Below are 14,893 nucleotides of genomic sequence, written 5' to 3'. Positions count from 1 at the left end.
CATCTACTCCGTACATGGTATGGTGCTGAAGTTTTACTCTGTTCAGTTTTAACCAATTGAATCTTAGAGTTGAGGTGTACTATAAAGTGTGGTAATAGTTTCTTTCAGAATTTTTTATTTTGGTTTTGTAGTAAAGTAGTACTACATATCTCTATCTCTACTATTATAAAAATTAAGAATGTTTTTTTCGGCAATTTGGTACGTCATACGTGTACGAGCTGGTTTTTAAGTTAGTTCGTTTTTAGAAATATAAATCGTATTTGAGTCGGCTTTTAAGTTTGTTCGCTTTTGGAACTTTAAATAACTCGTATGCTAACATGAGACGATCGGATTCGTAATTGTAGCTCATGATTTTCTAACAAAATACATATCCAGATGAATTTAACCGTAAATTTTATCTTAAATAAACCATATAATAATAAAAAAATTAAAATAGCCGTTATGATGCACAGATATTTTTTTAATAGTACATAGTGTTAAAAGTATTAATCGAGAGCAGGTTGGCCCACATGCCACAGAAAAGAATATCCCTACAGCACTCCCGTTCGTCATCACCAACCAAAACCATTTTCTTCAAAAACGAAATCCATCCCTATCCGAAACGATCTCATGGACCAACTCCCACTGAACCGTCTCTCACCGATACGTGGACCCCACCCACATGTCCCGTCGTCCCCCGCGCTGACTTGGCGAGGCCGGGCCCACCCAACGTGGGCCCACGAATCGGCCCGCCTACCTCCTCCCGCCGCTATTAAATCGCCGCCGTGCGGGTCGGTCTCAGCTGGGAAGCAGTTGACAATCTCGGCGGAAAGCGGCGGCGGCGGCGACGGCGGCGGCTGCGGGTCCGATGGATCTGGTGGAGGCGGAGGCGGAGGAGCAGCCGCCGGACGAGGACGGCGACGAGGAGGGGTACGTCGAGGCGGACCCCGCAGGCCGCTTCATCCGGGTACGGGTTGCTGTCCTGCTCGTTTCTGTTCGAGTTCTATCTAGCCTTCTAGGGTTTTGTTGCTGCTGCGGAAGATGGGTGGATTCGGGTGGTGGCTAATTGTTGTTGTTGTTGTTGCCCTCTGCGTGTGCAGTATGATGAGATCGTGGGGTCAGGGGCCGTCAAAACGGTGTATCCTTTCATCAATCTCATGTGCTGTTTCTAGTTTAGCCCTTTTTGTTCTTGATTGAATTATCACGATTGAATTAGTTGTGGAATATAATTCGATTTGTTGATCACAGTAGAACCATGCCCGATGATTATTTATTTATCAGTATTAGATGTGTTCTGAACTTATGATGGACACCCGCGATTCCATGTAGAATCTACAGACACATTCAGAGATGGAACCGAACTTTTCATGCTTCTGTAATCTGTGGCTAAAATTATTGATCGGTGTTGACCTTATTAACCTTGATATATATTCATGGAAAGATGTTAATCCATAAATATTTAGTTCTGCTAACCATCTGTACTTCTATTATGGATAAAGTGTGACAAATTTCAAGTTTATTTATTCTTGGCTGATTCAAGATGTTCCAGTGTTTCTTTAATTCGGGTTTCACAACCTGAATGTCTCATGCTGGTGGGACAAAATTATATTGTTCATATCATATTCCTTAATTGTGATTTGGAAATAGCTACAAAGCCTTCGATAAGCTGGAGGGTGTCGAGGTAGCATGGAGCCAATCCCGGATCGATGACTCTGTCATGGGGTCCTCTAAGAAGATGAAGCAACTAAACACAGAGATTCAACTTTTGAAGACACTCAAGCATAAGAACATTGAGAAAATGTTTGCTTCATGGGTTGATGGGGAGAAGAAGACTGTTAACATAATCACAGAGTTGTTCACATCCGGGAGCTTGACACAGTATGCCCCTCATCCTTACGACAACTATGCTGTCAGCTGGAGCATATTAATAAACTGTTGCCTATTCATTGGTTTGGATATCTATCTTCTAAATATACCTTTTTTTTACTGAATTAGTGCTACCTGAACATTTTTACAGTTTTCCATTGTGCAAATTAAAGTTTTAGTTGGCTCCTTTACAATTCTTGGATAATATTTGGTAACTTTTCCTTTTCATTGTCATTTGTTTGTACCGCCCTTTAATTCAGTATAGATGACTAGATGAGCGTTGCTTAAAATTATTTACCCTAAAACTTCAAGAGGGATACTGCGTTTCTTTTACCTTATAAATTACAATGTAACCTTTTTTATGTCACCATGTAACCAGGTACCGCAGAAAGCACAAGAAAGTGAATATGAAGGCTATGAAACGATGGGCAATACAGATATTAACAGGGCTAGAATATCTGCACAGTCAGAAGCCAGCAATTATACACAGGGATTTAAAATGTGACAATATATTCATAAATGGAAATCATGGGAAAGTGAAGATTGGTGATTTTGGTTTGGCAACATTCATGCAGCAACAGAAAAAAAGTATAAAAGGTAGATATCTCATATCAACATTGTTATATGTCTGCCATCTTATGTGTTTTCTAACTGTTACAGTTTTCTCAGAACATAACTATTCTATTTAGCATGTATGTCCACTTTTAAACTTATGTTACCAATTTTCTTGACTCATATAATTCTGTTTTCTTTTCATCTTAAAAAGGATTTCTCTTTCAGTTGGATGTGTAATAAGGATATATTAATCATTAACTGCAGGCACCTTAGAATTTATGGCACCAGAGCTGTTAACTGGGCATTACAATGAATTGGTTGATATATATTCATTTGGGATGTGCATGCTTGAAATGGTGACATGCGAATACCCATACAGTGAATGTCAAGGCATGGCCCATATATTCAAAAAGATTGATGAGGTAAGGTCTTGATGTCTACAGATACCAGAGTGATTGTAGTAGCCAACAACTTAACTTTTTGTTTGTATGACCTATTTGATATAGGGTAAGAAACCAGCTGCGTTCTACAAAATTAAAGATGCAGAAGTAAGATCTTTCATAGAGAACTGTTTAGCTCCAGTAGAGAACAGAATGTCTGCAACAGAGCTGTTGAAAAGCTCTTTCCTCCAGGATGATGATCTTATCTCAGTCTCTCTGGTCAAGAATATGTCTGAAGATGGGCAGCAGCCTGTCAGTTGCATGCTTCGTAAGGGCGAGTTTCTGCTGACAGGAAATGTTGATGTAGCCAGCCATGTTGATTTATGGCTAAGATTTCCTGATCCCAGCGGTAATCATATTGTTTGAAATCTTTCTTTTCCAGAATTCAACAACACGTTTTGTACTGAACATCAACTTCCTTTCAGGTTGTTTCAAGAGTGTTGAATTCCCATTCAATTTGACTGAAGATACAAGTCTTTCTGTGGCTGTGGAAATGGTTGAGCAATTTGGACTGACACAAGACAGCAGACCGATCATCGCGCAGTTGATCGATGCATTCTTGGTCATCCTGATTCCTGAATGGACACCGTGTGTCGCCATCCGTCAGGTGGTTTCTGAGGGTGCAAACGGCTTGACAATTGAGAAGCGCTGACCGAGAGTGATTCTGCTTCCCCAACCGCTGCTACTAACTAATAGTCATAGTTGGCTTCGCTGGTTATGTATCCTTATAGTATTTTCTTTTAGATGGAGTGGACCTTATGCTTTAGCCACCTGTGGGCACTCATATTACAATGCCCTCGAGATGTGCTGCTGAGCATGGAGTTCCTCCGGTGGTGATGATGATGAAAGTTAGGTCTAGTTCAGATAATTTATTTGCTAGGAAGGAGCAGCAAAAATGAGAGTAATCAGTCGGAAATGTTGGGTTTTTTTTCATCTTTAATGCAATTGCTGAATTAGTTGTGGCACGTCTGAATTCATAATCAGATTGGCTGTGCACTTTGCATTTGTTTCCATCGGCTTTATGCTGCCGGTTTTATTTATTGCACATTCTCCTTCCCTGAATTGAGGATACATGATTAGAAGTCGAAAGTGGAAAACGAGATAATCCCTCCGTCCCAAAAAAAAGACAAACTCTGGGTTTCCGTGTCCAACTTTGATTGTTCGTCTTATATAAATTTTTTTTATAATTTGTATTTTTATTGTTGTTAGATGATAAAACATGATTAATATTTTATGCGTGACTTGTCTTTTTAATTTTTTTCATATTTTTTTCAAATAAGATGGACGGTCAAACGTTGGACACGGAAACCAGGGTTTGTCTTTTTTTGGGATGAAGGGAGTACTTCAGATGATTCCAATCTCTGTTTGACTGAAGTCTGTTTGACTGAAGTGGGAAGTACAAACAGGAGGGATACGGTACATTTCAAGAACAGAGAATATTTGCAAAGGTACGTGCAGAGAATCTTTCCGAACTCAGCAATAATGGACATCAAGAACGAATGAACGGCAGAGACCCAGTTGGTCTGTTACTTGTAATTCAAAAAGAAAAAAAAGAACTACAGTACCCTAAAATGAATTGGAAGTCATAGTATCACGAATTCACTGCAGTTTGAACAAGATTTCAGAAATCTTGGCCATTCTTCTTTTACTTTACTCCTTTTTATCCCTTTCGCTTGAATTGGAAGTCATAGTATCACGAATTCACTGCAGTTTGAACAAGATTTCAGAAATCTTGGCCATTCTTCTTTTACTTTACTACTTTTTATCCCTTTCGCTCTTCCAATCAAGCTTAGCAATTTGGCGGCAGTAGGGAAATCCTGCACTATTCAGTACTGGGTGGGACACACATTAAAAGAGATTGATTTTGTTTGAGAGTTTTACACGTTGCTTACTGTTTGTAGTTTTGGGAAGTTAGATTAGGCTCTCTTAAAGGAGAGGATATTTTTATTCTTATATCACATTAGATATTCCAAAAAAATAAATTAGGGGATTGAATTTCGATAGTCTGTTGGTGATGCTAATATTACGAAACAGAGGGAGTATGAATTAACCGTCTCATATCCTCCCTAGCATTGCTATATCTGATTCTATATTGCTATATTATGGGGTTGTTATAGCATTGTCAATATTTTAGTTATACTACTCACAATCCTAAATTTCTAGGTTTTTAAGCAAAAATCAGTCTCCAATGGTAACCTTACAAACAAACTGCTCAGAACCCTATCTCCATCTTCAGAAATCTCATTCTCCACAAGTTAGGATACGGTCTCGCTCCCAATCTATCACAGAGCGAGTTCATACGCCCCAAGGAGAGGTCGCTCAATACGGAAAAATATAACTACTACCTCCGTCCCAAAATATAAGGAGTTTTAGAGTTGGACACAGTTATTAAGAAAGTAAATAGAACTAAATGGTGGAGGATTGTGATTGGTTGAGAAGTGGAGTTAGGTGAGGAAATTGAATGCTGGAGGGTTATAATTGGTTGAGAAAAGAATGTGGTGAAGAAGTTATTGTATTTTGGGACAAACGTTAAAGACTAAAAGTTGTTATATTTTGGGACGGATGGAGTATTTTGTTTGAAAGTTTTATACATCGTCCACTTTTTGTTGTTTTGGGGAGTTAGATTAGGCTATCTCTTGAAGGATATGATATTTTTAATGCATAAATCCTATTCGAGATTCTCAAAAAATTTGGAGGATTAAATTTTAACAGTCCATTAGTGATGTCTTAAGAGCTTGTTTGAATTGAGGCCAATTTTTGTTCTACCAACTTTTTTTGCAGCTGCAATAGTAACACATGGATTTTTGGCTTGCTACTGTAGATTTTGTGATCTACTAACATGAGTGCTTAGCCTAAACATGATCACCCTAATGTGGAATTCTTACGGTTACTGGCCGTTGTTTGAAGCCATTGATGTGGTTCTTCTTGTTCCCTCTGCAATGCCGTCGACCGGAGTGGATGTAGAGGTAGCAGTTCCTCGAACCGCTCCGGTGTTCGTCAGCGTAAGGGATGTAGTCGTAGTAGTTGTGCAGACGATGTGGCGGTGTCCCTTAAGCCTCCACTTGCACTATCCTGGGACATCACTACGACTCCCTTATAGTGTAACTAAGGATCTGGAATTAGGATTTTTGGGATGTCACGGAGATTGAAACCGTGAGATTGTCATCTTTTTCACCGGCTGGTCTCCCCTTTTATTTTGCGCTGAGGAAATCGGGGCAATCTAAATAAAAGGAAATTGTTGGTGTTTCCGATCATTGGCGCATTTTAATTAAGGAAATAATCGTGATTTTAATCACGCACTAATTTTGCACGGGCAACGGTGGCAAACAGTGGTGGAGGACTCGGTATGGTCACCGTCCACGCTACCAACAAGGTGCATGAGCAGCGCGCCTATGCGGGAGAGAGTGCGAGCAACGGTGAGGGCGCGAAGCCGTGAGCAATTAGGCCCATTGGGCTCTTTTTGCTAAAGAAAACCCTAACCTAAAATTCCACAATCCCCATCCCCACCTCCAATCCTCCATCCATTCCCCATCACCATCGGCGCCGACGGTCGATGACTTGGCAGTTGCAGCGACCTGCGACCCTTCGGAGGCTAGTGGGCGGAGGTAGCGGGCGGCACGCGGGAGGCAGCCAGGCAGGTGGAGCCGCGGAGGCCAGGTTCCCGGGCGTAGAGCTGCGGCATGGCAACGACTCCTCGGCTGCTGCAACCCTCTTCGGAGCCTAGAGGGTTGAGGCGGCGCGCAGCGCATAGGAGGCAGGTGGAGCCAGAGCCGCGGAGGCCAGGCGAGCGAGCGGCGGTGGGCGAGCGTAGACGCATACAAGTGTCGCGGTCTCGCGGCGGCGGCAGCGTAAGCACAGCAGAGAAGCCCGAAGGCCGCAGCCCGCAACGCAGCAGAGCAGCACCCCAGCACCAAGCAGCCATTAGCGCAAATATGGTATACTAATCAATCTTTGCTATTTGTTTTACATATTCTACTTATGTCTATCAATTTTCACTAGTTCCTATATATGAAGTATTGCTGAAAGCCTGAATGTTAAGAGGTTGAGGTATTTTTGAGTACCTCTACTCTTCTATTTACACTTTTTACAAATGGTTGACGAAATCTAAACCTGTGATAGAAGAGTTCATATGCCACACCTAAGGGCCCATTTGAATCGTAGGGTTGAAAAAAATGGAGGGATAGAAAAAACACAGGATTTTGATAGGAATTGAAGGGTAAAACAGAGGATTACAAAACACAGGAATAACGTAGAAATGACCGTTCGATTAGACCACAGGAAAAACACAGGAATTTGAGGAGAGATAAAGACTCAAAGAATTTTTTCCATGAGGTTGTATCTCTTGTTAAAATTCCTCCAAAACTTATATGGGAAGAGACATTTCATATAAATTTTTTGAATTTCCTTTTGAATCAGAGGGGGCCTAGTATTTTTTCCAGTCCTCCGTCACGGGTGGCAAAACGACACTAGCAAGATTTTCTCGACGGACTCCATGTAACCGCATCATAAAATCCTCTACGCGTTTGGCGCCGTGACGGGGGTCCCAACCGCAGAAGCTCACGGGCGCTCGAACTCCTTCCCCCCTCTAATCTCCGTCCGTCCAAACCCAAACCAAGAATCCAACGGCTGAGCATCCACCTCTCTCTCTCCCTCTCCACGCGTCACCACCCGCGGCGCCCATCTCGCGCACGATCCCCGAGACGACACCGTCTCCGTTTCCCTTCCTTTCCTTCACCTTCACCGCCTTAACCGCGCTGCTACTCGTCGTTAATAATGCCATTGTTAATCCTCCTTTGTCTTCTTCTCCAGAGAGGAAGGAAATCGATAATACTCCAGTATAATCCGAGGAGGAAAGCCGCCATTATTACTGCTCCAGTGCTCATCCTCCTCCTCCTTTGGTCACAGTGCCACTCTATCTTTCGCTCTCTCCTCTCTTCTCCTGTTTGCTCGTGAGTGACAAGGGGTCCAAGAAAGGTTCTCTCAGTCTTTTGGAGCGGATTTCGCGGCTGCAGAATCTCTCTTCTTGCACCGCGGGCGGGGGCGTTCTGTTCTGTTCTTGGGTTCGTTGATTAGGAGAGATTGAGGAGGAGATGGAGATTTAGATGGGATGAGACGGGTTTATTGGGGCCTCCATTGGTTGGATTCCGATTCTGTTTTCTTGGAGAGATCTTCGGTTTCGGATTTCGGAATCCATCTGAGGTGCAGGGCTGGAACCGGTTCTTTTTCTTGGTGATTCTTTTGGCGTCGCAGAACAAAGTGCTGGAAAATGGTAATGCTTTTTCTTTTTCTTTGTTTAACAAAAAAAAAAGAAAATCTCTTTCATCCCAATCTCCTCTTGTTTGCTTTTCTTGGGTTCTTTGATTGAGGAAAATTGGCCGGTGTACAGAAAATCTATGGAAAAAGAAAAGATTGGTTCTTGATGGTCGATGATGTGCGCATAGGTTTGACCACCATTGTTTCGGTTATATATCCTTCGGTTTGGGTATCAGGTAGGCCATGCGGATGGAACCGCTTTTCTTTCTTGGTTAGAACCGCGAGCCTTTCTTTTCTTTCTTTTGAGCACAAGAATCGCGAGCTTTCTCATAGGGATGGCAGAATATTCTCTTTTTTGGAGTAATAACAGAGGAGGATTTTCAACCACCCCAAACTTTGGCATTTTCAAATTTTGGCAAGGTAGTAAGCTGAACACATCACAAATACTCTACGGCCTTACCATGCCAAATTTTGGTGATTTTCTAGAAACTTTTCCACATAACACTATACAAGAATATTTGGCATGGTGGCAAACAAACAACACCCATACACTTTTATCCTACCAAAATTTGGCATTACCAAACTTTGCCAAATTTTAGTGTCACCAAAATTTGGAAGTTTTAATTTTGGCATCAAAGTGAGCAAACCCGAAATCTAGGTGAAATGGCCATTGTGAGATTCCAAATTGAAACAAATGGTAGGACAGTGCACACTGTCTGTTGAATGGTTACCATACCTTCCCACCTTCAGTTCACCTCGACTTCCTCATTGACGGTTATTTTCATTGTTTTTGCATATTTTTATTGATTTTGTGCATATCACTACTAAATTATCCCTTCCTTGTCAAATTACTTGTCTTTTGTTTTGTCCTAAGTGAAACATTTCTAACTTTGACCATCGATTTCTAACAAAAATTGAGTAAATTTCATTTCGGGCCATATTTTACTACCAATGTTTCACTTAGGACCACCTTTTAACCATTGTTTTTACTTTGGATCACCCCGATTTTCTTCTCGAGCATATGAACAATCTCGAGTATGTTTCCTACTCGTCAATTAACTCTCACAGTCACAGCTATAAGTTCGATGTGGATGGATAAAAGAGTTGAGTGTGGTCCAAAGTGCCACAAAGGTGAAAATACCCTGTCCAAAGTGAAAACATTGGTGAAATGGTGGTCTAAAGCGAAACATTGGTAATAAAAGATGGCCCAAAGTGAAATTTATGTTTTTCAATTCACCATGAGAAATATTTTCATAATATATAATTCACATGTTAAACCATATGAATTTTTAGAAATTGATGGTCAAAGTTACAAATGTTTGATTAGAACAAAGCTGAAACGAGGATTAAGTTTGAAATGGATGGAGTACTTACAATAAACCCTATGTATGTTTTTTACTCCCTCCGTTTCACAATGTAAGTCATTCTAGCATTTCCCATATCATATTGATGTTAATGAATTTAGATAATATATATGTCTAGATTCATTAACATAAATATGAATGTGGGAAATATTAGAATGACTTACATTGTGAAACGGAGGAAGTATTTATTTTATTTTTTAAAAAAGCCTAAGCATGCCTAAGTTGAGTTCAGAGTGGCAAAACTATGGAGTATAAACATTATTGTTAGAAAACGATAGATGAACAGTGAAAACAGTGAATCCCTTCAAGTTTTATTGATCTCAATATGTCCCCTTTTATAGTGAGGATTTGTATGTATACAAGCCTGTGATTCTCCTAGTATTTAAGGGAGATTTAAGCCACTAAATATGGCTGATTATATGTCACAAATACACCATAATATGGCTGTTACAAGTCACTTGATTCCTGCCATTGTTGCTCTTTGATGAGCCTTTGATGAGATCAAATATGCCTCATGATGCTTTTGTAACAATTATGCCTAGTTGGTTTGTAATCGAAGCCATTCATTGGTGCAATGGTATTGAATATGGTGCTTACACAGATACACCTTTTCATCATTCATGAATCATCTTCCAATTTGTAGTGGGGAGCGTCACATTAACCAATGACAGAGCTTATTTAATTTACTTTTACTTAAAATCTGGATGTGGCATAGTTGTGTTGTTGTGGCATGGTAAGGGCGAGGTGTATTCGTTACAGATGGAAAGGGTTTTCAAACCAAGTTGTTTTTAGTATTGGGAAGGGAGAAATGGGACATAAGAAGTAGCCAATGAGATGACATGGCTGTAGACCTCAGCCATGGCACTTTGTCCAGACTGTGGCGCCGTAACAGTATAGATGAGGCTTTTGTGCTCATGCTGTACAGATTTGACAAAATGCTTCCTTTATCACTTTTTAATCATTAGCCCAATCTGTTTATCTTGAGATAATTAGCCAATGCTAACTAAGTCCTTTAGAGTATCGAGATATCTTGTTAATTCCTGCACCACCAGTGAAAATATCTGGCTTATGCTTTGTTTGCATTGACTACTGTCGCCGAATGCCTGCCCCTCTTTTGATGCCAGTGGCAGCTATGGAGCTGTATGTGTCATTAGGTGAAATGAGATTGAATGAAACAGATCGGCAGTCAAGCAACAATGCATGAGATAACATGATAAGTAAAAAAAAACACATATCACAAGTCTGACAAATATTTTCAAACTTCTGTCTTTTCAGTATCCTGCCTAATATTGGATTGTTAATAGTTAATTGGTTGTGTATCTTTGATTCATACACTATTACCTAAAGATGATCATTGACTGTCTTCAATTTACTATATGATGCCTACTGTCAGTGGTGATACTTTCTGATTACCTGCTTAAGAGATGGTTTTTCCAAATTTTTTTTTGGCATTATGCAGATTACTGTATGCGAAGTTTGTGGAGTTCTTGGTTACAAAAATCTTCTGCTATCTTGCAAAAACTGCAACGGAGCTGCTGTGCACCGGTATGTTCTCAAACTAAATATAGCATGTAGCACAAATGCTTAGTTGATGAATGTGATAGTTGTTTTTAATGATGATTTAATTCGATGACCGTAGACTGGATCATCACACAGTCTCTTTTTGTTTTTTACAGTCATTTTCAAATTTTTACACCAAGTTTATTTTGCATGTGAATGTCAAACAACTGTTGTCTGCTAAATGTTAGTATTTTCTCTATTTGAACATGGCAGAGCACTTGTTTTGAGTTTTCTTTACTCGAAATATAAGTTTTCTTTTGAGCGAATTTTAATTTCTATGTAATGATGTACCTAATAATAAGTTTGTTTTCTTAATGGAAAAGTTTTTGTTAACTACATAAGTTGTGATATTGTTCATGTATAATTGTTTTGCCATTACTTATTTAATTGTCATTTTATCTTTCTAATAATGATTTTTTCCTTTGTGTGGTTCTAAATTTTGTAGATACTGTCTGGACAAAGTTGATTTTGATGGGACAGTAGATTGGTCATGTGATGAATGCCATCCTAGGCATGGCAAAGGTACTAATAGAAGATCTTTAGAAGTGACTTTAGATGATAAAACAGTGGTTGGCAAGCAGCCAGAAAATCAGTCATCACTGGATACCAACCACGACAAGCCTGGGATGAATGGTGGTAATGATGACTATGTCAGTGATGACTTGATGTTGGAGAGAAATAAGGAAAGATTTCAGTTGCATGACGAGGCAAACAATGATATACACCTGAAAAGTATGTCCGCTAATGTGCCCCGGTCTTCCACTTTGCATGAAAACTCTGTGGCCCGAAACGTATCATCCTCAGCAAATACAGGGCTACCGATGGATAGCAATTGTGTGCCATCTGCACACATTGATATTGGAAATCCAAGAGACAGTAGTGTGAGACTAATATTAACAGGGGAAAATCGAAGAGAATCTTCAATGCTGCTAGATGGGGCTTGTTCAGGTTCCTTGTCAAAAGACTCGTCGAAAGAGAAAATTGATCGTGAGGCCAATTCTTCCCATATGGAACCTTCTGATGCTGTCAAGAACTTCTGTAAGGACAACCCAATGAAGCGAAGAAAACTCATGTTATTAGATGATGATGATGATGATGTAGGTGTGGAACTGTCTGATACTGTTCAAAATGTTGTCAAGGACAACCCAAGCAAACGAAGAAAACTCATTTTACCTGATGATGATGATGTAGAGGTGGAACTTTGCAATACTGTTCAAAGTATTGCAAAGGACAACCCAGGGAAGACAATACAGCTTATTGTACTAGATGATGATGATGACAAACAAGAGGATGCTGAAAATCTGAATCACCTATCTCTTGAGTTTGAAGGACCAATTGAGAAGCATAAAATACACATTGGATATGCCACAGGGCAGAGATGTTTAGAAGATGATGAACATGGACTACTGGATAGTTTGGATCACCGGTCTTTGGAGAACACTTGTCCCACAAAGAAACGGAGGAGATACATATGTCCAAGTGACGATGAAGAAGAAGAGGTTATTAAAGGTTCTACGACCACTGGATGTGCTCCGAATGATGTTGCAAATACAGCTTCACAACATGTAGATGCCAAGGACCACCATCTGCAGTCCAGAATGGCATTTGCTTCAGATTTCACCAAACATCAGTATTATATTTACTCAGAGCCTATGGGTGAGCCTGCTTGGAGGTATGTGATATTCTCCTTTTTCCTCTTGAGTAATATTTATTTGTTTGCACAAAATGTGAATGATTTTTTTTTCTTCTAGTGGTATCTTTATGACAGATAGCAATGTGCCTATTATGTTGGCTGCACACCTATCAACTAAAGCATGCCAGAGAGTGTCGGAATTTGCAAGATCGTTGCAACCAGTAGTTGAAGTAATCAAGCTCCCTAGGTTGAAAGCATGGCCAGAGAGGTGGGACAAATCAGGACCTACTGACGACAGCATTGGGTTGTTTTTCTTCCCGCATAGTATGAGGTGTGTATTATGTTATGTTTATTCACTTATTTTCCTCTGATCTGAGACTAAAGGTCTAACACCCTTGTTTCATCTCCAGGCCAAATGAAGAATTAGATAAACTAGTGAAAGAAGTAATTGAGAGTGATGTTGTCTTAAAAGCTGTTCTAGGAACTGTGGAGCTACTAATCTTCCCCTCTATTCTTTTACCAGAACAATATCATGGTAAGTGCCCACTTGGTGATTTCTTGCTTCTGCAAATGTTATACTAGACATGGCACTGCACCTAGTGCCCAAATCAGGAAGTTCGGTGGAGCTAAGCATGGCTATTAGTTATTGCTTGGAATTATTTTCTTGCAAACCAGTGTTACTGGGGATGAAGTTTTGTTGTTTCATTCTATATCATAATACTTTTTTACTCGTTTTAGCAGTTGATGAACAAAAATTGTGTGATATTTCAGAGTTCCAGGGGAAATACTACCTGTGGGGAGTGTGCAAGGCCAGGAAACATAATCCTGACACAGCTGTTCTTGTTGAAGAACAATGTGGCTTGGTCTCTGCCTCGGAGGAAGGGTCATCGGACAAAGAAAGTTATGTCATGAAACATGTCGAGGATCGATTGCCTGCAGACTGTAACCCGGAGGCACGGGAGGGGGACATCAAAACTGCTTTGGGAGAAGGTTGTTTCTCACCTGATAGCTGTTTGTCAAGTAATAAGGCAAGCCCTGTGAAGGGTGGATCACCATGCTTTATGCAACCAGGACTTGGCGATAAACCTCATGAGCCTGGTGTAGCAGACCAGAAAGAAGATGAGCAAGACTTCACCTCTTTACCTAGAAGGAATGATCAAAATGCTACCAATCCACCAATCGACTCTTTACCTTCCGCGACCAGACTGTTTGGATTCGTTACAGCACGGTCTGAAAGATGTCAGCAACTCATCCAGGAGATGGTCAAGGAAGGTGCTCTCTTATTCTCGGTGCCGGAAGATATGACGATCAATCGATCTACCATAAGCAAGAGCAATGGAGTAGGAGCAGCTCAGGCCCCTGACAGTGGCTGTCAACATGTGCAGGAGCGTTGTGAACCCATTGAATTCGTTCCGATTGATCACAATGACCCCGACTCGGCTTCTGAAGCCTGCCTGGATCTGTTCCCGGTTCGGCATGAGCAGATTGGATTGACTTCTCAGGTAGATGTTAAAGAAGTAGAACTGGACTTGAGCCTTGGCGCATTTCGGCGAGCACCTTCAGAGCTGCCATGATGAGCAGCTCCTGTGATTCTGGTGTTTTGCTGAAGTTCTGGACAGCCTCAATAATTTTGTCTGTGAATAAAAACTGTAGCGTTTACGGAACTGACGGTTTCTCTTTCTTTCTCTAGCTGTTGCCTGTACATGTTTGTTTTGTGTAGCTGACTGGGATTTCCAATGTAGCTATTGGTTTTTGTGATCATCTTGATCTCATGTTGTTCATTGCTATACAATGCTGGGGGTTTTCATTGATAGTTCCATCAATTAGTGTGGTGTTGTATGGTTTCTTTGAGTTTGCAAGGTCACTGGATAGACAGGAACCATAACATTAGGCAAGTGCAGGAGGTAGACAGAGTTAGGTGGACCCCCCTTTTTTTTGTTTTTGAAACGCATGCAGCAGGAGCTGAATTCGTAACAGAGACGTAAAAGAAAGGCAAAATTTACTACTACATCTTACATCTATTCCAAAAATAAATTTATCTTTTATCTATCCCACATATACCAATACAAAGGTGGTGTTTGAATGTTCTGAAGATGAAGATTAAGTGTTTTACGTAAAATGAGGTGGTAATAACATGTGATTAATTGAATTTTAATTATTACAAACTTGAAAAATGGATTAATCTGATATTTTAGAACAACTTTCGTATAGAAAGTTTTCGCACGAAACATACCGTTTAGCAG

At 40.5% G+C, this 14,893-nt stretch overlaps 2 protein-coding genes across 3 annotated transcripts; both read left to right on the top strand.

Moving 5' to 3' along the window:
* Positions 1 to 581: 581 nt before the first annotated feature.
* On the top strand, positions 582 to 3,991 carry LOC4351573 (probable serine/threonine-protein kinase WNK9). The gene is made up of 7 exons (NM_001423332.1): positions 582 to 946; positions 1,080 to 1,117; positions 1,627 to 1,857; positions 2,225 to 2,442; positions 2,665 to 2,822; positions 2,907 to 3,189; positions 3,266 to 3,991. Exons 1-7 carry the CDS (start codon positions 848 to 850, stop codon positions 3,490 to 3,492), a joined length of 1,254 nt encoding a protein of 417 aa, NP_001410261.1. The 5' UTR covers positions 582 to 847; the 3' UTR covers positions 3,493 to 3,991.
* Positions 3,992 to 6,406: 2,415 nt separating this feature from the next.
* On the top strand, positions 6,407 to 14,469 carry LOC4351572 (ASI1-immunoprecipitated protein 2). Of its 2 annotated transcripts, none has more exons than XM_066306620.1 (6): positions 6,407 to 6,775; positions 10,917 to 11,002; positions 11,463 to 12,689; positions 12,769 to 12,981; positions 13,061 to 13,185; positions 13,422 to 14,469. In XM_066306620.1, the coding sequence occupies exons 1-6, from the start codon at positions 6,521 to 6,523 to the stop codon at positions 14,222 to 14,224; spliced, it is 2,709 nt and encodes a 902-aa protein (XP_066162717.1). In that variant the 5' UTR covers positions 6,407 to 6,520; the 3' UTR covers positions 14,225 to 14,469. The 2 variants fall into 2 exon arrangements, with proteins under 2 accessions (XP_066162717.1, XP_015619026.1); XM_015763540.3 differs by lacking the exon at positions 6,407 to 6,775 and adding an exon at positions 7,698 to 8,109.
* The last annotated feature ends 424 nt before the right edge of the window (positions 14,470 to 14,893 follow it).

Source organism: Oryza sativa, chromosome 12, assembly GCF_034140825.1.
Source record: "Oryza sativa Japonica Group chromosome 12, ASM3414082v1".
NCBI classification, from domain to species: domain Eukaryota; kingdom Viridiplantae; phylum Streptophyta; class Magnoliopsida; order Poales; family Poaceae; genus Oryza; species Oryza sativa.
The sequence above is the reverse complement of the archived record's forward strand: the minus strand, read 5'-3'. Positions and strand labels throughout refer to the sequence as shown.

Excerpts from the sequence above, each read along its gene's own strand:
- LOC4351573 (NM_001423332.1), top strand. The coding sequence starts at position 848 with ATGGATCTGGTGGAGGCGGAGGCGGAGGAGCAGCCGCCGGACGAGGAC. Across the intron at positions 947-1,079 it reads CCGCAGGCCGCTTCATCCGG|TATGATGAGATCGTGGGGTC; the intron begins GTACGGGTTGCT and ends CTGCGTGTGCAG. Across the intron at positions 2,823-2,906 it reads TATTCAAAAAGATTGATGAG|GGTAAGAAACCAGCTGCGTT; the intron begins GTAAGGTCTTGA and ends TATTTGATATAG.
- LOC4351572 (XM_066306620.1), top strand. The coding sequence starts at position 6,521 with ATGGCAACGACTCCTCGGCTGCTGCAACCCTCTTCGGAGCCTAGAGGG. Across the intron at positions 6,776-10,916 it reads CAGCCATTAGCGCAAATATG|ATTACTGTATGCGAAGTTTG; the intron begins GTATACTAATCA and ends GGCATTATGCAG. Across the intron at positions 12,982-13,060 it reads TTCTTCCCGCATAGTATGAG|GCCAAATGAAGAATTAGATA; the intron begins GTGTGTATTATG and ends TTTCATCTCCAG.